We start from the raw sequence: 24,428 nt of genomic DNA on the forward strand, positions 1-24,428 counted from the left end.
ATATATAAATGTCATGGTATTTTATATGTGCATGCACCAGCATATTTCAATCAGGCTTCATTAACTTCAGTAATAAATCCACAACTTTTATATATTGCTGCAGCCAAAGTGACGGTCTATCAGTTTTTCATTAAACATGTAAATTCTCAGAACACTTCAGTTAAGCCTTGATGACTCAATTTGTCAAAATATTACTGAAGCCCAAAAATAATAATAAAAACAGCATCTTTAACCAATCAACAGAACAGCGGACAAGAATATGTAAACAAGACTGTTCCTTTGCACTATTTGGTTTTAGTATCACCACCAGAATTAATTCTGAAACTGGTATAACGTTCCAGGAAACAGAGGAACATTTCCGGACTGGATCGGTCCTTCCATGTACATGTGCTCCTCAGCATTTTACTCACAGTCAATGCACAAAGTGTCTTAATTAAACTTGCTTGATGAAGATCAATCCTCTTCTGAAAATCCACACGAACAGGAAGCCAGTTTCACTACATATAGTAGGAGAATTAATATGTTCTTCCGGAGACATAGGAACATCCAAGAATTTACAGTTGAAGATTATTAAGTATAGCTGGTTTGAGTGCACTCCACACAAAGGGATACAAGTTTAATTATCCAGGACTCATTGAGAGGAAACAAATATTTGACAAATGTCAAACAAAAACAACACAACGAAAGAACCAGCAGTGTTCAATGGCACAAAGATTTTTGTAGAAAGTCTGGTGTCCGTGTTAGTCTGAGACAGATGGATTTATGAGCAGAGGACTCCATTTCAAGTCCTTAAACACATGTCTGTTGGTTTAGAGTTGAGAAAACTTAATTCATCTTGTCGTCTTGGATGTTTCCCTGTACAGTAAATAAAAGCTGGATGAGTAATACGAAAGCAAGTTTGAATAATTTGCAGCAACATATCTAACAGACTAACTAAATGCGATTGGAATTATCATAATTTATTATAAGTTCACAAATGTACCATAGTGTCTACGCCTTTGAAATCCATAATTTGTCTGTTTTCTATCAGTCATTTTATGCCTTGACTGAATCACAATTGTGACAGAAAGAAGGAATAATATCAAAAACCTTCGTAAAGTTCCTCCATTATGAGCTTGCAGTAACATTACATCTGCTACAAGGATGTGTAAGGGTGGGTATTCTGTAAAAAAAATAAAAAAATAAAATAAAAAATAAGAATGTAAGAAAAAAATTAACATCTGCTTTTATAGAAATGACCTTATTGGTTACCTGAAGAAATACTCTGATTGACTCCTTTATTTAAAACAATTATTTAAGTGTCATTTTCTGCTTGAGGGAAGTTACATGACCGAATCGCTGCTATTGGATTTCTAGTGAGATCCAGCAGTGTGTAGCTCTTCTATTTTTATAATACTTCCAGCGTCCAACACACCTGCCTGCAGCCATTCAGGTGTAGGAGGGTTGTTTATTTATTGTTCTGTATTCTGTTTTTTTATTAATAATATATTTCAGTGAAATAGGTAAAAAACATAAACAAAAAAGAAAAAACGGATGGGCCACACACACACATTAACATCATGCAATCACATGCTGCACCACCAAGAGTCTTGTATTGTTAAACAGCTAAAGTAACACATGTTTTTGGCTGCTCTAAATCTCACCCTGGTGGTTTTGATTTTGTTTCCGGAGTAGCACATCCAGCCGGAGTTATCTGGTAGAGTCTTGCATTCCTCTCCCTCCAGACACGGCTCCATCTCACACCACCACTTCCCAATCACTATGGAGGCTGTGAGCAGATCATAATTGGGTTAGACTCTCACTGGCATCTGACTTAAAACAGTGTAATGTTCCATTCTCCATGATCGACTGCTCCTTGACCATCTGACATATAATACTTACATGTCGGAGGATGCTTCATTAACTGACTGCATTACTCCAAGTGTTTTAGGATAGATTGTTATGCATATATATTCTAAGCATTGTCTACATTTAATTAAAAGTAATTTTTAAATAAAAATTCTGTCATAACTTTCTTTCTTCTGTGGAACCTGAAAGAAGATATTTTGACAAATGTTTTGTTTTGTCTATAAAGTATGAGTCAGTGGTTAGTGGATTTATTTAATGAACACATTAAAGCATATACAAAGCACACAGTATTACATATAATATTTAACGATAATATTTGTCATGTGTATTTATTGTAATATGTGCTTTGTCAGAGGAGGATGGCTTTTTCCAGCAGGGTCTGGTTCCTCTCAAGGAAGCTTTTCTCTTAAACATTTTATGGATTTTTGTTCTTGCCTTTGGCTTGTTCATTGGGGCTTTAAGGTACAATTTTCTATAAAGCTGCTTTGAAACAATATGTTGTGAAAAGAGCTATACAAATAAAATTGACTTGAATCTAATGTGCTTGAATAGCCTCAGTGGATGTCTGCGGTCAGTAGGAGCACAGCCATTTCACAGAGTGGCACTTTATGAAATGTATTATTCTGAAATGAAATCTCATGCCGATTCATTCACTTAAATCACTTCACCTTGTAGTCGTAGGAAATCTTATGAAGAATTACATGGTCTATATTCTATATTTATATAAAATGAAGGTCAATTTACTGCCATTACAATGGAAAGTTTTATGTCATTTCAGTTGCTTGAAACAGAAGCATCCTTGTAAAAATATCACTTTTCCCACTTTGTGAAATTTATGATCATCACCAGATGGCGAAAGAGTAGAGACCATTAAGGAAGCAGGTGCTCAGGGGTTTGAGAACATCTTATCTTTGCATCAGTATGAATATGTTAGAATATGATACAATAATGCATCATGGTAATGCTATATAACATCGAACAGCCAACGTTTAAGGAGAGAGTGTTACATGAGTATATAATATAATGCACTTACGTTATTAATATTCTGACAAGTACATGACAAGTTTGTCACTACTCCTTGTCCGTGATAATGGGTGAACCTGTGCTCAACCCTTTCTCCATGGATATTTTTAAAGGATAAACAAACGTTCATGCTTTATAGACCTTGCACACATGTACAATAGTCACAGCACTGGCTGAGGCGAACCTAACACTGCTCTTCCTGTTTTTGCCAGATCAGCATGGCCAAGGACACACAGCAATAAACAAAATCCATGGAAAACATAACCTCAGGCAAGAGCTATGTTTTTTGATAAAAATTCACTTTACTGAGGTCTCTTATCCTCCAAAAAGTAAACAAAGCATCTCATACATAACATGTAGCCTTCAATGTCGTGTACTCCTTTGACAGAGAGAGGGAGAGTTAGCCTTCAGCCTCATATCCTAGAATATCAATGTGAATGAGAGGAGCGAGAACACGGACCAGTATTAATGGCCATCATCTCAGTGACACCTCAGTAAATGTGTCATCTCGGTTTTACTAGGAACCAGAGATAATAAAATGCAACAAAATTTAGCATTTTTAATCCTAGTTACTGCTAAAATATTATAAAGCTACTGCTGCAAGACCATAATAAATTAAAATAATTAAGAAATTAATGTAAATAGCCACTTAAGTTAATGTTACTGCTACAAAACCTTAATACATTATTACAAATATTAGTTTATATTATGTTTCTATAAGATTATTTAACTCATAATGGATTATTAACTGATTATGATTACTTTCAAATCTTCAAAAAATAATAATATGGGAACTTCTTCAAAAACGTGGTTAAAGCTTCCAGAATCTTTCTGCCGTTGTTTATAAATAACATTTTGGCAGAATCTGTATATATAAAATATTAGTCTATCGTTACTTGCAGTTAGTGCTGGAAGATGAAAATAAATTAATAAAAATATAAATTTAATGAATGTATTACTTAATTATTTCAGTTAAAATTACCATTTCAAATCATAAAAACAAATATGGGATACCTTTAAAAATGTGGATAAAGCTTCCAGAATCTTTTTGCCATTGTTTTTTAATTACTTCCTTGGCAGAAATTGTATTTTTTTTAAAGGTAAACCAGCAACAACTTAAAGTTCCAAGTAACTTAAGGCATCTTTGGACCAAACGCCTTTGCTTTTTCCCTGTTGCTTTAAATAAATCAAGATTTTTTTCAGAGCACAGACCATCATTGTGAATTTTTTCTTTCTTTCTTTTTTGGTAAAATATAAACTACAGAAATCCCACACACATACACACAAATATCAGGGGAAAAGTCTCATCCACACACACACCTCATGCCTCTGAACTTTATTAGACAACACACTGCGGCCTGTAAAGATGGAAACAGCAGCTGCCTATATATTTATGTCTTGCAGAGTTTGTACAGACTTTTTTCTTAAATCATGAGGCTATTGATTTATCCCTTGCTATTTAATGAAATACAGCCTCAGTCATCGTTTTTTTTTTCCCCCATACAATGACAGCGAATGGTGACTGATGCTGTGATTCTGTTTAACATCTCCTTTCCACAGAATAAAGAAAGTCACAGGTTTGGAAAGGCATGACGATGAGTAAATGATGCTAGAATCCATTCAAGCTGAGCCTTTAGGAGTTTTAATATCCAAAAAACAACACACTTCACCTTTAGGAATAGAATATCCTAACGAGCTTGACATGGGGAAAAGGTGGGATGCTCCACCGCGAGATTCAGTCAAAGTTAATGTTCTTTGATTATCTCTGAGTGCGTTGCGAGTGAGATGTTCTCCCAGAAGTGTTAGTTTACAGCAGCTCGTTTGTCATAAGGACAGAGCATTAATAATGAAAAGCCCTGAGGATCTGAGCTTTTCTAGGGCAGGGACACTGCAAGAGCGACCCTGAACAGAGTTTCTTCCAACATACCACACCTTAAAATGCTCCACAGTCTTTTGGAGCACCTTGCAGCTTTACACAGCTGCACAGAGTGTGTTTAAGCACAGCTGCACTGTGCAAGCCTGTTTACACACTGCAAAGCTGCATTGAAATGGTTTAAAACAGTCGAGCATCTGTTACATTTCTAACAACATAAAACAAATGACATGACATGTTGATGAGTTTGGTTCTTGATCAGAACAGGTTTGGTGAATGCGTGGCGTCAGAATGAGAGTCCAAACAGCTGAGCTGATAAAAACACAGTCACAATAATCCACAAAACTCTAGTCCATCAATTAACATCTCATGAAGGGAAAAACTGCATTTTGTAAGAAACAAATCCATCATTAAGACATTTTAACTTAAAACTGTCACTTCTGGCCAAAACACAAATCTATAATCCAAACTAACGCTTCCTCAAGTAAAAAGTCCATCCCCTGTTGTCCTCTCACATCAAAATCCACCAACATACATAGTTGTTTAGAACTGTTTTGGACTATTTTTGTTTTTAAACCATGCTTAATGTGTGCATATTTATCTCCTGATTCAGACAAGATGGCATTTTCACTGGAGAAAGCAATTTGATGAAAAACGTCCTAATGATGGACTTTAACTTTATTAAAAACATGTAGCTTTTTACTTCACAAGATGTTAATTTATGTACTGGAGTTGTGTGGATTGCTTGTGGATTATTATGTTTTTATCAGCTGTTTGGACTCTCATTCTGGTGGCACCCATTCACTGCAGAGGATCCACTGGTGAGCAACTGATATAGTGCTAAATTTCTACACATCTGCACCAAGTAAGAAACAGATCTTCACCTACATCTTGGATGACTTGGATGTGAGTAAACTTTCAGATAATTTTGATTTTGGTGTGAATTATCCCTTTACGACTTCATCCATGGTCGCCGTCTCTTCACTTACCATCAACACAGGAGGGTTTATTCCTGGTGGTTCCTGCCACTTTCCCTGGTAAACAGGAGCACTTCACTGTCTGAGATCTCTCTTCAATCTTGTTTTTGTTACAGCACCTGTGTGCCGCAATCACCTCGCATGTCCCTCCTTCTGTCGAAAGACAAAGCCATTGGTAAACAAACAAAAACTCCTGACTCACCACGTGGATCTACATTTGCAATCATTATCTCATGCATGTCATCTTTCATGGTCCCCTTATATTGCCACATAATTCATTATGCGTTTCAATGTAGACACTGCAGACACTGCTTAGGGAGGATGAGGTAGTGCTTTAGAAGCAGAAGAGAAAAGAGAAGAGGGAGTGAGATATATATGAGAGATGAGACATATTTTGTACGGTATACCATATTTTATTATTTGATTTTAATATATTTTGTGTATTTTTTTTCAGTACATTGTTCTTACAGAATATTAACCTTATTATTTTGTTCTGTTATTTTTTCCTTGTCCCTTTCCTTTATTTTTCCATTCAGTTCTTTTGATTGAGTTTATTTGTTCCTTTATTTTATGTTCTCATTGAAGTATTCTTTACTTACTTTATTATTTTATATTTCTTCCTTGTCCATTTTTAAAAATTCCCATTCAGTCGGTCACGTTCGACGTACGTCAGACTGACCGACGAATAGGAATCTCGCTACAGAGGCCAATCTGCTTCTAGTGTAACTAAAACGAGCCAATGCACATTGGCATGCAATCATATGCTGCAGTTGCTCACCTCGCAGCGCGGGTATATAATGAGCAGCAGGTGCGTTGCATCTTCAGCTTTTCGCTTCGGAGCCGAACAGTTGTTCTCTGCGGGAAGTGATAAAACTAAAAGTGTCTCTGCAGGACGATCTCTTTTGTGATCTCTCTTCGCAAATATGCGTTTCCCCCAGTGAGCCTACTTGCACAAACCTTGTGCAAAGTCAGGGAGGACGAGGAGCAGGTCCTGCTAGTTGCGCCCTATTGGCCCAACCGGACCTGGTTCCCAGAACTCACGCTCCTCGCGACAGCCCCTCCCTGGTGAATTCCTCTGAGGAAGGATCTTCTTTCTCAGAGATGGGGCACCCTTTGGCACCCGCGTCCAGACCTCTGGAAACTTCATGTCTGGTCCCTGGACGGGACGCGGAGGTTCTAGGTGACTTACCCTCTGAGGTACTTAACACCATCGCTTCGGCACGTGCACCGTCTACGAGACGTGCTTACGCCTTGAAGTGGAACCTGTTTGTCGAGTGGTGTTCTTCTCGCCGAGAAGACCCCCAAAGATGTTCGATCGGTGTCGTGCTTTCTTTCTTGCAGCAAGGGTTGGAGCATAGGCTGTCTCCCTCCACCCTCACAGTTCATGCTGCCGCTATTTCTGCATGCCACGACCACATCGATGGTAAGTCTGGTGGTAAGCACAACCTGGTCGTCAGGGTCCTTAGGGGGGCGAGACGGTTAAATCCTCCTCGACTCCCCTCCTTACCCTCTTGGGACCTTGCTCTGGTGCTGCGAGCACTCCAGATTGCTCCCTTTGAGCCTTTGCAGTCAGCAGACTTAAAGATTCTGTCTATGAAGACTTTGTTGCTGGTTGCATTGGCCTACATCAAGAGGGTAGGGGACCTGCAGGCATTTTCAGTCGACGAATCATGCCTAGAGTTCGGGCCGGGTGACGGCCACGTGGTACTGAAACCCCAGCCTGGCTATGTGCCCAAGGTTCCTACCACTCCCTTCAGGGACCAGGTAGTGAGCCTGCAAGCGCTGCCCCCGGAGGAGGCAGACCCAGCCCTGGCTTTGCTCTGTCCAGTTCGTGCTTTGCGACTGTACATAGACAGAATTCAAAGCCTCGGGACCTCAGACCAGCTCTTTGTCTGTTACGGAGGCCAACAGAAGGGAAAGGCTGTCTCCAAGCAGAGGATGGCCCACTGGATAGTGGATGCCATCGCCTTGGCTTACCAAGCACAAAGCGTGCCCTGCCCGCTCAGGTTGCATGCCCACTCTGCGAGAGGCATGGCATCCTCCTGGGCGCTGGCTCGTGGTGCCTCGCTGACAGATATTTGTAGAGCTGCGGGCTGGGCGACACCTAACACGTTCGCTAGATTCTACAGCCTTCGTGTCGAGCCGGTCTCCTCCCGTGTTCTCACCTCAGGTCAGAGGCACGGAGAGGTCCCGACTTAGTGTCGGCTTGCTGCGTTACATGCGCTTATTGCTTCAGAGAGTCCCTACAAGGCAGACCCTGTTGAGTCCTCCGATCACCCTTCGGCAGCCAGACGTGGCGGACCATTTGGCGCCAGACCTTTACTCCATTGTATCCATCATCTGGGAGAACCCACCTCTCGTCAGATTGGAGTCACCCCAGTACTTCCATATGTAGTACAGTCCTACGGGGTTAGTCCATATGTACTTCTCCACATAACTCCTTCGGGGAAGGATGTGGCTTCCGCTGCGGTCCATTCCAATGAAAGGGTACGCTTTCCTAGTGTTATCCAATAGTCTCACTGAATGGGTTTTGGTGAACAGCAGTGATTGACACTCTCTGTGTTTGCCCTGTCCCACCGTCCTTAAGCAAGGGGGTACAGGAGGCTTGCTACAGAGCGCTGGAAGGGGGCAGCTCCTGTGGCGCTTTGGTAGGGATTCCTATTCGTCGGTCAGTCCGACGTGCGTCGAATGTGACCGACTGAATGGGAACGTCTCGGTTACATGGGTAACCCTCGTTCCCTGAAGGAGGGAACGGAGACGTACGTCCTGTCGCCACAGTCGCTGGACCCCGCTGATGCTGCCGCCTTACCTGTTCGGCTCCTCAGTGAAAACCTGAAGATGCAACGCACCTGCTGCTCATTATGTACCCGCTCTGCGAGGTGAGCAGCTGCTGCATATGATTGCATGCCAATGTGCATTGGCTCGCTTTAGTTACACTCGAAGCAGATTGGCCTCTCTAGCGAGATTCCTATTCGTCTGTCAGTCCGACGTACGTCTCCGTTCGAGGGAACGAGGGTTACCTATGTAACCGAGACGTTATCCTTCATTATTTCTTTATTTACATATCATTAATTTTTTTATTATTATTATTTATTTATGCCTTGTCTCTTCCTTTTGTTTTCCTTATATTTGTCCTACATTATGTTGATTTTTTTTTTGCTTTTATTTTCTACTTCTCCCTTTCTTTTATATTCCCAATATTTGTCCTTTCATTTAAGTTCCCATTAAAATCTAATATTCCTTTATTTACTTAATTTATTTTATTTTTTCTTGTCCCTTTTTTAAATCACCCCTTCAGTGCTTTCTTATTAAGTTGACTAACTTAAGTTATTTATTTTTATGTTTTCCTTTTATATATTCCTTCTCTTTTTCTTTTGTTTTCTCCTTTATTTCTTTTTTTATTTTACCTTATTTATTTTCTGAATGGTCTATTTCGGTACAGCAGTATGCTCTGCCAATACTGTAAATTCTAACAATCATGCTAATAAAGCTTTGCTGCCTCTAATAGAAGAGAAAAGGCTCTGTAGGATCAGGACAAAGGGAATGATGGGTAACTGCTGCTATTTGTCTTTAGAGCACTTTAACAATGAGTGATCTAATATAAACCGAAGTCGTTTAAGAATGACAGCCTGTAAGTTCCTGTATTCACAGTGCAATATTACAATACACTCTGCTAAAAGACAGATATATCAGATAGAGATGGAAAATCTTCAGTTCATGAGCAGATTGGACCTATTGTTCACTGAACTGAGCACCATTCTGCAGTGCTCTCTGAATTAAAGGCTACCTGAATAGATTGTTATTTTAACAAAGATATTCAGGAAATACACTGAACAGCAAAGGGATGACTTGCTACCATTTCAAAGCATATAGGCCACTGTACATTTGTGTCAAAAACTGATTTGTGCAAACAGGTGAATCAAATGACAAAACCACATCTGCGCACTGGAGAGAAATGAACTACTCATTATAAAACTGATAAAACAGTTCAAGTACTGTTTATATCAGTGCAAAACACCCACAGAGATCAATTATTAAAGGGATAGTTAATCCAAAATGGAAAATTGTCATATTAACATACTCTCATTTTGTTCCAAACCAGCATGCTGTTCATTTTGAAGATTATCCTGATCAATCTGTTTTTAATATAATAGAAGTGAATTGTGAGGTGGGTTGTCAAGAAAGCAGCTCTAGTTCATACCCAACAAACAGAGCCTTCCCCTAATACTCCCATATGGTTCCCTTTTTAAAATGTATTTATTTACTTGAAATGTTCTAAGAATGTCCCCTTTAAGTTCTTTTTTAATAACATAAAGAGGACCTGTAACCATGTAAACTAATTAAAACTTTGCAGATGTTTCTGAGTGATGTCCAACAGAAAGATTATTCTAATGCTGAAATGTGTATTTTTTTTAATAAAGTGAAAAATAGTTTGCAGATGTCAGAAATAGGCTAAGCTTTTAATAAAGTATAAATTAAAGCAGTCAAATCGCATTATAATGATCAGATCAATCTAATTATATAGCTAAAATATTAATCCAAGTTTAAGCGAAGTCTGCTAAAAAAAAAAAAAAAATTGTAGCCCATCATCTTCTTTCTATCTGCAGCGCTTCTCCACTTCTTTCTGTTGCTTCTTTCTGTCTTCCACAGAAAGCGGCGCAGTCGCGTAACTTAACGATCATTTCGTTTTTCTGACCTGACCTGTGCACTATATTTTAAATCTGATGAAGTGACATCAGATTTATGTGAGAAAAGACTGAAATTAAAGTCGTTATTCACTGAATGTTTGAATTCCTGTGACAAGCAAGCAGTGTCGACCGATTCGTGAATGAATCGTTCTTTTTGAGTCGGAAATTTAAATTGAATCGGTTGATTCAGTTCACAAAGCCAGTCTGAATGATTCATTCGCTGATTCGGTTCCGGAGTTCATTTCACTCACTCAAAGATCCGGGAACAGAAAATAACATCAACAACAGCACACGAATCAAATAGACCACTCTTACGGTGTTTTGTTTTATTTCTAAAGCCTAAAAGCCCGCTGACAGTTTACTGTATGGAAAACAGCAAATATCGGAACGTTTCTCCCTTGGTGTTTGGTTTAAGAAAGAAAGTCCTGTTGATTGAGAATAACATGATGGTGAGTAAATTATCATTTTAATTTTTGGCTTAATTGTTTTAAACTTTAGCACCAGCAAGCCAGTCGTCAGGGCTATACGTATAGAGAAAGATATGGCACTTAATGAATTTGCTAGATCAAATATGATATTGGTTTTTTAAATAAATAAAATGTTCAGTTTTTTTGTTTTTTTTTAGTGTTTTTATGTAGCAACATATAATGGATACACACCGCGTGTCATCGAGCACGGCCTACCAAATTGTGAAATTTTATACAAAAATGTAAAAATAATACAAGAATTTAAAAATTAACCGTCATCTTCAGTCCAGAAGAGGTCAAAAATTATCCAGATCCAGTAAGGAAAATGGCATACAATATGTATGTACAATACAAGTAAATACAATATGTGCACCTTCTAACAACATGGCCATACTGTAACTAGAAGGTTTGGCTTTGAGGAGTCAAACAGACAAATGGCATTGTGGAAATCAGGAAACAATAATGATCCACTGAGAACTATTGTGGATTGTTGAGTAGGCCTTGTTTGTGCTTCCTTAATTATGAAAAATACTCCATTTCCCGGTGGGGCTTCAGTCAGAATTCACAAGGGTTTGTTTTCTTTAATGCCTAGTCTTAATTACATAAGACAGACCCAGTTTCCGCTTTGATCTATCAAGAGAGGGAGAAAATGCAGGAGCTCCTGACTAAAATATCTTCATTCCTCAATGAGCGTAAATAGAGCAGTGGGCCTCTCATTTGGGGATTTCAAAAGAGTGGGGGAAAGGGGAGAATAAAAATGTTAAATGCACTTTCAAAAATCAATAAAAATGTAAATAGCTTCTCTGTCTCCAACTTCTTAGGCTCTCATTACCTCTAGATTGAAGTTAGTCAAAACAGGAGGGGAGAGACACACAAAGAAGACAGGAACAGAGCGCTGCCTGTCGACTGTTTTAACAGCACATCAGAATATTTTAGAGTGCTTCTGAATGTTTAAGCAGGTGACAGTGGACAGCTCAGATCCATGCAGGGACGTGATTGCTTTTTGTATTCTGTCACTTCGTGTGACTCGCTAAAAATTGATTGCTGAACCTCAGGGGCTTAACGTTATCTCGTATAGGCCTCCGTGTGGCTCCTTCCTACTCAACATATCAAACAGAGGGTCAGAGGACTTTTAAAGCTGTGGTAAAGCACTGTCAAGTAGCTTTCATTAACTGGACCTTATGTCAGCGTGTGTGCGCACACTGTACATTGGAACCAAAAGTCTGAGACCATTAGTGAAAATTATGCTGTTTTGCATTTTTTATTACAAATTGAATGAAAAGTTTAACTGAAAAATGACACTAATTTGTTGTAGAATTTGCTCTTTTTGCTTTAATGACAGCAGCTCTTGAGCTGCATGAACTCCATAAGATTGTGTAAAACCTGGTATTCTCCAGCATGATGATTGAGATGATCCAAAGAGCATCTTGAGCTTCAGTGGAAGCAAGAACATCTGACCATCTGTACAAATAGTCACATGTTTACTTATTTGATTAGTGACCTAGAAATAGTGCAAAATCTTAAATCGGCCTATGTCTTAATCATTTTACGTCATAATGTAGGGCTGCACGTTTTGTGGGAAAAATCCAATTGTGATATTTCTGATACATATTATTGTAATACAGTTCGTAGATACGGGAAGGAGGAGGTGGGAACCGTTGAACATTCAAAGACTTTGATAATAAAATAAACACACAATAAAATGAAAGTAAGCGGCAGCTCCTCGCGGACGACTGGCGCACACAAAACACAAAAATAAAAGTCAAGGCCTGGTCCTCTCTCGTCTTCCACTGTCACTCCTCCTTTTATGCTTCCGGAGCTCCTCCGTGGGACTCGAGACCGGTGAGTGGCGCAGGTGTCGATCATTATAATTAAGCTCCACCGACCTCGCTCCGGTCCCACGGCTCTCGGCCCAGCCCCACTCATCACAATAAGAATTGCAATTAAGATTATGTATCAGCATGACTATTCAAAAATTAATAAGAATAATAACTATTCCTAAATATTAAACTACAAATATTAATTTATAAACTGATGGGAAGCTAGTTGGTGCATGTTACATTACTAAAAAGCAGATGCAGAGAGGTTTTTGTGTGGAATTTTATTGTGACACGAGCTGCATTGTGGCACTAAAAACACTATCATGAGCTGTTTGTGTGTAAAAGAACACAGTGCTGCGCTTCACTCTGAAACATACAGTGAAAATATTTGACTAAATTGCACCCTTTGCGATTTGATAATCTAAAAATCAAGATTTCTACTTTATTTTTATTAATCGTGCATCATAGCATTTATTTGCCCTAAAATGGTTTGTGGTCAGATTCCCATAAGCTCAGACTTTGGACCTCACCAGACTACAATACTGCATTTTCCTATTCCTTTTTTAAAACCTTATCCCATTTTTAGCATTTTTGGATCTTTTTTCTGGTTCCTTTCATCAAATTTATATCTGAAATTAGATCCGGTATCCATTTAAATGGAAAAAGCCAAAAGCAATCTAGCACTTTGCTGCCATAATGTTCACTAACCTTTTTCTGGAACGTCTCAAAAACATCCCGAAAATTCAATTTAAAAGTCTTGCGTATAATTCCATGAAATGTTAATGACTAAGCAAACTTAGAAAACCTACAGAGTATCATTGAATGGTGCTGAGTATCATATTTTTAAAAGACATAACATAAGGTCACCCTGAGGGAGTGTGGGCTACACCGCTGATTGATCTAGCGGATGCGCTGATAGCTGCTGTGGTAGGGAATCCTGCATCATACTGCTTACTACAAGGGCTATTTCAGGCACTTATTCAGTTTAATGGATATGAGACCAGGCCATCGGGGACCAATAAAAGCTCATTTTCCTGCAGCAGCCAGGGTGGGGAGAGAAAAATAGACAGCGTATTACACACAGGCTATAACTTTGACTCTTCTGGTGTCTAATTAGCCAGCTGGAGTGTGTGTGTGCGTCGTGTCTGTCTGTCTGGAGAAGGCGAAGGTGTGCATTCGGCCTCAATTGTTCCATTCATCCGCAGCCATCTGCGGGAGAGTTTCCCCTGACAGGCAGGTTATATCACAACCTCTCAACAGCAAACAAACACACTTTCAGAGGACAAACAAACAGCGACAGATGAGCAGGCACAATGCGGCTCTGACTATAAACATATGAGCCTGGACAGGAAAGATTTCAGTCACATGCTGCATAACTAACAGCTAGAAGCGAAACGGACGATGAAAAGAGGGGCCAGTCTGGGTGAGGAGACATGTTGCACACTGAAAGCAAAATCCTGACAGGATCTGTTCCCTTATAGTTATGCTCCTTATGACAAATTTACAGTGTTTGTAATTAAAGGGTGTAATTTTTTTTTAACATTCGATGTGTCCTATCAGAATTTGATTTACGGAACCATCTATAATTAAGCCACCTTTCTTACAGAAGTGTAAATAGTCCAGGTGATATGTGCAAAATGTGAGGTGATATGTTCACTTTTTCATAAAAGCATGAAACTTGGTACAATTGTACAGGATAGGGCCCTGAACATTTTCAGAAATGGAGCCATAGCAAAAACACCTCGTGGTTGCCATGGTGACCATTTTACTGTCCACCATAACCAAGTTATGTATTTTGTGTCATATCTCCTGAACCAAACATGATAACACAGAAAAGGTGTCTGCCCCTATGTTTTGATGGTCAAGGATTACAGTGATACCAAATACAACAACATAAACTGTTCAGGTGAAGAGTTAATGGTGAAATCAGCAATGTGAGAAGGAAATCACAAGGTGCGTCCCAAATCACGTACTTATGCACTATTCTATTACGTTTTGTAGTATAAATAGTGCGAGTAGTGTGTTTACACTGAAAATTCAGTGTGGAATGTTGAACACTTCATGCACTCAACTGTCGCAGATTTAATTACGTCGCGAAGGGGGAGGGGCTATCAGACTGCGATTATTAATGACAAAATAACCTTTTATAATTCATACACTACATGGTTGAGTGCATAGTGCATAAGTACATAGTGTATAAGTGTATAGTGTGTCATTTGGGACGCAGCTACAGACTACAGTATCTGAACATCACAGTATCACCCCATTTACAATAGTTCATATTATGGCTATTAATTTTTTCTTTCTTTGATAATTAGCTAATATTTTATTCAATAGTACAATAAAAGATTGTTTTAATTAATTAATTATTCATTTGTTACATTTATATAGCGCTTTTCTGGGTACTCAAAGTGCTTTACATGGAAGAGGGAATCTCCTCAACCACCACTAATGTGCAGCATCCACCTGGATGATGCGACAGCAGCCATATTGTGCCAGAACGCCCACCACACACCTGCTTAACTAATATTTTAGTCAATAGTACAATAAAAGAATGTTTTCAAGATTATAATTATACATTTCAGAGATTTAAAAAAAATATCATCTTAAGTAAGGGTCCTGGACTTCTCATTTCTAATAATTGGAAATACTCAACCCACTTCCCCCATGCAATAAAAATTATTTTGAGTTTCATGCTATTATGGTAACAGCTCCTGTTAAACTCCATATTTTAATGATTTATCGCCTTTCTGGTCAACTGGGCACCTTTATAGAGGAGCTGTATGGGCTGCTGTCCTCATTCTCTGTGGATGGCGGTCCACTTGTAGTCTTTGGTGACTTCGAAATGCATCTTGAGAAGCCTAACATTGCAGACTTCCACTTCCACTCCTAGCTTCATTCGATCTCAAATGGCTTACCACCACAAGCACTAAAAAATCAGACAACCAGCTTAATTTACACACAAAATTGTATCACAGACAACATTTGGTAAAACCTCTAGACATCTCTGATCATTTCTTTATTACATTTAACCTACATATTACTATCTACAGTCATGGGCAAAAATATCGACACCCTTGCAATTCTGTCAGAAAATGCAACACATCTCTCAGAAAATTGTTCCAATTGCAAATGTTTTGGTATTCACGTGCTTATTGTTTTTGTTTGCACTGCAACAACACAAAAAAACAGACAAGAAAAGTCAAACTTGATCAAATTTCACACAGAACTCAAAAATGGACTGGACAAAATTATTGGCACTTTGTCAAAATTGTAAGAAATAATTGCTTTTCAAGCATGTGATGCTCCTGTAATTTGTAGACACATTTTTAGACACACCTGTGCTGACAAGATGGCGCCGCTGATGGCAGCTATTGTGCGTTGCTCTCCAGTGTTTGTACTGTTTTTGTTTTTTTTCCCTGTTTTTTGTTTTTCAAATACGATCAGTTTTACCAGGGATGACCTGCTGAATATTCGGCCGAACACACCACAAAATCTTTTACGGGATTTTGATTTTTCTGACCTTTTGCTGGACATTGTAGTTGGCGGAGCCGTAGCTCTGGTCAAACACTACAGGAGGCGTAGGCGGGGGAAGAGAGCCGGCGCGCTTGTGAAGCTTCGTCAGCGCGGATTTCGAACGGCGTTGCCTATCATCCATCTGGCGAATCTCCGCTCTCTACCCAACAAAACGGACGATCTCCTTATGCTTTTCCGGACAAATAAGGATTTTTCTAACTCTGCTGCTCTGTGTTTCATGGAAACCTGGCTAAATGGCGACATACCGGACAGCGTACTATATCTGCCTAATTACCAGCTGATCAGAGCAGATCGCGACGCAGAATCAACGGGGAAATCATGCGGCGGCGGTACGTGCTTTTACATCATTGAGAGGTGGTGTACAGATGTAACTGTGTTAAAGAAGATGTGCTGTTCAGATCTAGAAATGCTCTTCATTAACTGCAAGCCTTTCTATTCGCCGCGGGAGTTCTGCTCGTTCATTCTCGTGAGTGTCTACATTCCACCGCAAGCGCACGTGAGCACAGCTTTACAGAAACTCGCTGATATGATCACAGAGAGTGAGCAACAACACCCGGACTCTGTTTTAATCATTCGACTTTAATAAAGCAAATCTCTCCCGCGAACTGCCAAAATACAGACAGCACATCACATGTTCCACCAGAGACAGTAATATATTGGATCACTGTTACACAACAATAAAGGATGCATATCACTCGGTCCCACGAGCAGCTTTAGGACTCTCTGATCACTGTTTGGTTCATCTTATTCTGTCCTACAGGCAGAAACTTAAATCTTCACAGCCTGTATTAAGAACTGTTAAAAGATGGACTAATGAAACAGAGCGGGACTTACAAGCCTGTTTCTCTCTCACTGATTGGACTGTTTTTGAAGCCGCTGCCATCGATCTGGATGAGCTCACAGAGACTGTAACATCTTATATCAGTTTCTGTGAGGATATGTGCATTCCTAACAGGACTCATCTAATCTACAACAATGACAAACCATGGTTCACTGCAAAACTCAGACAGCTCCGTCAGGCCAAAGAAGATGCTTACAGAAAGGGGGATAAAGTCTTGTATAAACAGGCCAAATACACACTGGAAAAGGAGATCAGAGTGGCAAAGAGGAATTATTCTGACAAGCTAAGGAAAAAATTATCTTCCAGTGATCCTGCTTCAGTGTGGAAAGGTATGAAAGATATCACCAGTTACAAGACACCATCCCCCAGCACTCTGGAGAATCAACACCAGGCAGACGACTTGAATGAGTTTTATTGTCGTTTTGAAAAATCACCCCACACCCGCCCTGAACACCTCTCCACACAACCATTAACACCTCCAGCAACCCTCCTCTCCCCCACACCTACAATTCAAATCAGCGAAGAAGATGTGTGCCAGGTCTTCAGGAAGAACAAAAGAAGGAAAGCACCAGGCCCAGACATTGTGTCACCAGCCTGCCTAAATATCTGTGCTGTCCAGTTGGCCCCCATCTTCACACAGATCTTCAACAGATCACTGGAGCTGTACGAAGTCCCCTCATGCTTCAAACGCTCCACCATCATCCCCGTCCCAAAGAAACCCAAAATTACTGGAATTAATGACTACAGACCTGTGGCCCTAACGTCTGTAGCCATGAAATCATTTGAAAGACTGGTTTTGGCTTATCTGAAGGACATCACTGGACCCTTACTGGACCTCCTGCAGTTTGCCTACAGAGCAAACAGGTCTGTGGATGATGCAGTCAACATGGGACTGCACTTCATCCTGCAGCATCTGGACAGACCAGGGACTTATGTGAGGATCCTGTTTGTGGACTTCAGCTCCGCTTTTAACATCGTCACAGAAACCCTTCAGAATAAACTAACCCAGCTCTCCGTCTGTCAGATCACCAGCTTCCTGACAGACAGACAGCAGTTAGTAAAGCTTGGTAAATTCACATCCAGCACTCGTACCATGAGCACTGGAGCTCCTCAGGGCTGCGTACTCTCCCCACTGCTCTTCTCCCTCTACACCAACGACTGCACCTCTAAAGACTCCTCTGTCAAGCTCCTGAAGTTTGCAGACGACACAACACTGGTCGGCCTCATCCAGGACGGTGATGAGTCTGCTTACAGACAGGAGGTTAAGGAGCTGGCTGTCTGGTGCAGTCTTAACAACCTGGAGCTTAACACGCTCAAAACTGTGGAGATAATTGTGGACTATAGGAGAAACCCCCCTGCTCTCCCCCACTCACCATCATGAACAGTCTGAGTCTGAGTCATTCAGATTCCTGGGCACCACCATCACCCAGGACCTGAAGTGGGATATTCACATAGACTCCATTGTCAGAAAGGCCCAGCAGAGGTTGTAGTTTCTTCGCCAGCTGAGCTGCTGAAACAATTCTACTCCGCCATCACTGAATCCATCCTCTGCACTTCAATAACTGTCTGGTTCAGCTCAGCTACCAAATCTGACCTCAGAAGACTACGGAGAGTAGTCCGGACTGCTGAGCGAATCATTGGTACAACCCTCCCCACTCTCCAAGAGCTGTACTTATCCAGAGTAAGCAAAAGGGCTGGTAAAATCACTCTGGACCCCTCACATCCAGCACACTCCCTCTTTGAACTGTTACCGTCTGGTTGACGTTACAGAGAAGTCAAACTAGAAACATAAATAAAATAACATCATAATCAGTAAAAAAAAAAATACTGTATGCACAATGAAAGCTTCTAGTAACTATGAATTAAGAAGTGAACATTAAAGTGAACAGTGAAAGACACAGTCACCTAACCATTTAGACCATCTCTTCTCCGATTACAGAGCAAATGTCCAGCTGAAGCTGACTGAGAGTTGGTGGATGAATGGGATCTGAGAATATTCCTCTTGCTGCTTCTGGGGAGTGTAGCATTTTAGGTTCACCTTGATTGAGAATGACCTTCAGCGTTGCAGGATAAAGGAGAAAATTCTGGATGCCAGCGTCTCTCATTTCCTTCCTAATTGGCACAAATACACTTCTTCTTTTTGCGGTGATTGGAGAAAAATCTGGAAAGAAAGACAGCGTTGCTCCGTTGGATGTTTTCACCGGGGCATGAAGTCTGGTGGCCTGCAGAATGAGCTCCCTGTCCGTGTATCACAGCAGTTTAAAGATGAAAACCCGTGGTTTAGCGCAATCTGAGGAGAGCCTTGTGTACACGCGATGCGGTCGCTCCACTTCAACCTCTTTGCCCGCCAGAGATGGGAGCCACGTCAGTAGCAATCTTTTCAAAAAGCCCATAGGGTTGTCCTTTTCTGAGCCTTCAGGCAATCCAACCAGACGCAGATTGCTGCGCCTATTGCGATCCTGCAAGTCCACAACCTGATGCTCGAGCATGGCAACGCGCCTATTGTGATCTGCAACGACTTTCTTTTGTTCTCTCATCTCCCCTATAAGAAGATCCTGTTTAGAGCATAGTGACTGAACAACTGACATGTGAGAAGCAAACTAGTTCCTCATCGCCATCAACTCGGTTCCAGAATGTCCTCAAAGTGTGTAACAGTGTTTGCCATCTTGTCCATTATATCGCTCGCGGTCGGTAACTTGGATTTCTTCTTAATGCGGAGAAGCCGACGGAGACAACTCCTGCTGTTTCCGATTGTATGCCATCAGTGAAAGTATTAGTAATGAATAAATATAAATAAAATGAAAAAAAAAAAACAGCAAAAAGGGGCCAAACGTATGGAGATCTACTCAAGTGCGCCTAGGTTCATGAGCACGTCACGTGACTCAACCCATGTATCACCATCTTTACTGTATTTTTGATGAGCAGTCTTTGGGTGGCTCACCAATGTACTAAATTTATCTAATACAAAAATTAAGTAGGCGTGACCAAAATTTTTGTGGGGAGAGGAATTTATTGAAGATGGTAGTGAGCAGGAGTTCTTCAATATCGATGTTACCATGTCTTGCTTCAAACAATCTTAACCCTTGTATGAATCCTAGCTTCTCCCAAAGTTCTGTCTGTGGGATAGAATTTTATACCTGAAGACAAAAGGGCTAGAAACAACAGATACTGTTAGATCCTGCAATCTACAAGCGTCCCTGAGATATGCTGTTACTTTGTTATTCTAATGGAATGGACCATTTGATTCACACCTTTATAGACACAGATACATTATTTCTTTCACAGAATGACCAATTGAACTCACCAATCAGGTTTCAGGAGTGGCCATTCAACTGAGACTGCTTTACTCTCGGTTAGTATAGCCCTGCAGATTGTGAAAGCTGATTCCAAATCATCAGTTCTTATTCTGCTGCATCTATCTGCCACTTTTGGCACTGTGAATCATCAGATTCTCCTGTCTACCATCACAGGATCTGCACTCCACTGGTTTTAATATAGTAACCATATAGTAAAAACAGCTCGGTCATGCAGGTTTGCATTGCACAACATCAGGAGGATCAGGCCCTTCCAAACAGAGCATGCTGCACAACTTCTTTTGGACTATTGCAATGCTCTTCTGGCTGAACTTCCATCATGAGCAGTTAAACCTCGACAAATGATTCAGAATGCAGTGTCATGACTGGACTACAATGAACTCAAAAGGGCCCACTTCACACCTCTCTTTATCTCCCTGCACTGGCTAGCGGTTGCAGCTCGCATTAAGTTCAAGAAATTGATGTTTGCGTACAGAACAGCCACAGGCGCAGCACCCTCCTGCTTCCTCCTCACTCTTACGAATCTACATCTCCTCCAGAAGCCTGAGATCTGTAAGTAAGAGATGCCACATGGTAATATCACAGAGGCATTTTCATTCACCTTTCCTGGCTGGTGAAATGATCTTCCCACAATTGCAGTAATTAACAGAACACCCGACACGTTAACTGACAGCAACACTAATTTAATCCCATACCCGACCCATTTGCATGACTTAAAGATTGAGCATGACTTCATGATTCAGTTAGGCTCATCAATGATTACCCCATCAACTTCAGTCAGAAATCTTGGTGTAATCTTTGATGACCAGCTGACCTTCAAAGAGCACATTGCAAAGACTGCTCGATCCTGCAGGTTTGCACTACACAACATCAGAAAGATCAGGCCCTTTCTGACAAAGCATGCTGCACAACTTCTTGTCCAGGCCCTTGTCGTTTCTAGACTGGACTACTGCAATGCTCTTCTGGCTGGTCTGCCATCAAACACAATCAAACCTCTACAAATGAATACAATACTCTTCAGAATGCAGCGGCACGACTGATCTTCAACGAGCCCAAAAGAGCGCATGTTACACCTCTCTTCATCTCCTTGCACTGGCTACCAGTGGCAGCTCGCATCAAGTTCAAGACACTGATGCTTGCATACAGAACTACCACAGGCTCAGCACCCTCCTACTTCCACTCACTATTACAAACCTACATCCCCTCCAGACGTCTGAGATCTGCTAGTGAGCGACGCCTTGTGGTACCATCACAGAGAGGCTCAAAATCACTCTCCAAACATTCTCGTTCACCATTCCTGGCTGGTGGAATAATCTTCCCACCCCTATCCGGAATGCTGGATCCCTGTCAATCTTCAAGCAACAACTGAAAACTCATCTCTTTCGGCAGTACTTTGAGTTAATCCTAAACTCAAAAAAAAAAAAAAACTTACTCTTTCCCTCTATCTTTCTCTCCCTCCCTTACTAGCTTGTACTTATTTGAACAATGACTGAGACTTGGTGTTACGAGCACTTCCTCTGTCTGATTACGCTTTTTGTATTCCCCAATTGTAAGTCGCTTTGGATAAAAGTGTCTGCCAAATGACTAAATGTAAATGTAAATTTGACATAAAAACTGTGACCCGAACCGCACCTGCATTAAATCTCCAACATGAGGTAAACAAAACTCATTTATTAAAACTTTTATTCAAATTGTGAGTAGATTAAATACAGAAAGCAAGCAAATCCAAGCAAGCTCTCCCTTTAATATAATCACTACAGCTGTCAATCAGTGGCAGCGCGATTGGCTACATTGCTCAGCGTGTACTGGACAGAGTCAAATAGTCTTGGTTATTGGACCCACAACCCGCCCGTGCTAGTCACCGTCCAGCCCGAACCTGCACCACACCCTACACATAAATATTATTCGACCCGTAACATCAAATATTAGCGGTTCACCTGCGTGTACCTGGGTGCACAGAGGTATGTAGAACCAAGAAATGTTCGTCCAATCAAAACGTTCGGTCCGAGCGTTTTATTTGGCTTTCCTACCTGCCTGTCAACATACTGTATGTATTTGCATACCTCTGTGCACCCAAATCACGCAGACACACTACATCATCAGCACGTTCACGCACGCTGTGCAGACATCAACAACCCAACAAACATCAACAACCCAATCTTCCTTCCTGGTATTGTAGTACTTTTACTAACTGTGCTATAAAGTTTTCTCACCGGTGAATGACACATGTAGTAGCCCAGCGGTTCCCAATTTAAATTCACGTCTCTCACACTTTAATGCCTTTTGTATGGGACATACACTCCCTTTGAACTGGAATCATGGTGGAATATCTGGTGATGTCCACTTCGCATGGCACTTATGACTTACGGTCGAACAGAACAACCGTCAGACGTGATGAGATATACACATGAGATGTGCAGAGCGGGGAGGGCGTGAGGACTGTAATTGGGAACCGCTGATGTAGCCTATTGTAGTAATTTAATGTAGTCTCTGGTATTCTGCTCTTTGAGCGTATGTGTGTTCAGGGGGCGTGGCTTTGGATGGCGATTGCAGGGAGGGTGGGACGTTTGCTTTCAGTGCTATCAGGCTAAAGTTAGCATTTTCCGAGATCTCCTATTGCACCTTTAAGTTTACATGAACTATGTTTGAAATTTCATTCTGCATCTTCTGAGATTTCATTGTAATCCTTCTCATAAAGTCACTGAATTAACCATTAACTGTTCACCTGATTGTGTTGCCATCTGCGAGTGATGTTAGAGCAATGTTGAGAGAAAACAAGAATGTATTGGAAACGCATTACCGTCTAACGTTACATGACTTTGCCTGAGAGGTAAGGAAAAATACACTTACCTGAGATAATTTTTTTTTATATCTCTGAAATATATGATAGTGTTCTTGAAAACAATCTTTTCATGTATTATTGAATAAAATATTAGTTAATTATCAAAGAAAGAAAAATTAATAGCCAAAATATGGACACTCAGATACTTCCTTCTATTGCAGATATTTCCTTCTCACATTGCTGATTTCACCATTAACTCTTCACCTGAACAGTTTATGTTGTTGTATATGGTATCATTGTCATCCTTGACCATCAAAACATGGGGGTAGACATCACCTTTTCTGTGTTATCATGTTTGGTTCAGGAGATTTGACACAAAATACATAATTTGGTTATGGCGGAAAGTTAAATGGTCGCCATGGCATCCATGAGAGGTTTTTGCAATGGCTCCATTTCTGAAAATGTTTAGGACCACAATCTATACAAGTGTACCAAGTTTCATGCTTTTATGAAAAAGTGAACATTATTTTCACATATCACCTGGAATAAAACACTCTGTGTCACTTTGTGTGAATGAATGGTTCAACGTCAAAATCTGGCTCAACCAATGGTGTAAGTTTTTGGGCAGGACTAACTGTTGACAAATATTGATAAGTGGGGCAAAGGGGTGTTTGCTATTTCTTGGGAAAACCTGTTTGGAAACAGTAAGTGCTTGCAAGGCAGCAATTTATATTTTTTTTGTTGAAATGTCTGCATACTAAAGTGCAAATAGCCTGTCTATACTTACTCTGCCCACCATTGTCTGGTTCAGTCAGACAAAATTACAAAAGAAACCCATACAGAACAGAAGTACTGGCATGGAGAGTAATGGTAAATGTAGATTTTGATGTGAGTTTGGACCTGAGTTCTTTCCCATTCTTCTCCCTTTTCTGATTACATATCAGCTCAGAGAGGCATTTATTTTAAATAAAAATTAAGAAAATATTCCAAAAAGTATTTTTTCAAAAAGGTATTTAATAGGCCTAATTGAAATTGGATGTAGTTGTGTTGAGACGAGCTGCACATCGGACATGATGTGTACAGCTCATGTTGTTACCATCTTCCTGGACCTTTGAGGACAGTGAGCAGATGGATAAATATGGTTATGGTAGAGGTCTAGGAGTGGGTTAGAGTTAGGTATAGGAAATAGTAAGATCATCAGTTATTATTGCATGCTGTTTTCTAATGTGGTACAATACACAGAGGTGGAAATAGAATT

At 40.4% G+C, this 24,428-nt stretch overlaps 1 protein-coding gene across 1 annotated transcript in view; it reads right to left on the minus strand.

Annotated features, from left to right (window-relative positions):
* Positions 1 to 1,135: 1,135 nt before the first annotated feature.
* The window catches only part of LOC306860752 (chemokine-like protein TAFA-1), a gene marked incomplete at both ends in the record, with an annotated part of 49,434 nt that continues 26,141 nt past the window's right edge, over positions 1,136 to 24,428 (minus strand). The window contains 3 exons of the mRNA XM_079402629.1: positions 1,136 to 1,162; positions 1,644 to 1,768; positions 5,734 to 5,874. Of these exons, the coding sequence (XP_079258755.1) occupies positions 1,136 to 1,162; positions 1,644 to 1,768; positions 5,734 to 5,874 (293 nt within the window). The remainder of the gene's footprint in view (positions 1,163 to 1,643; positions 1,769 to 5,733; positions 5,875 to 24,428) is intronic.

This window comes from Barbus barbus, assembly GCF_936440315.1.
Source record: "Barbus barbus genome assembly, chromosome: 41".
NCBI lineage: Eukaryota > Metazoa > Chordata > Actinopteri > Cypriniformes > Cyprinidae > Barbus > Barbus barbus.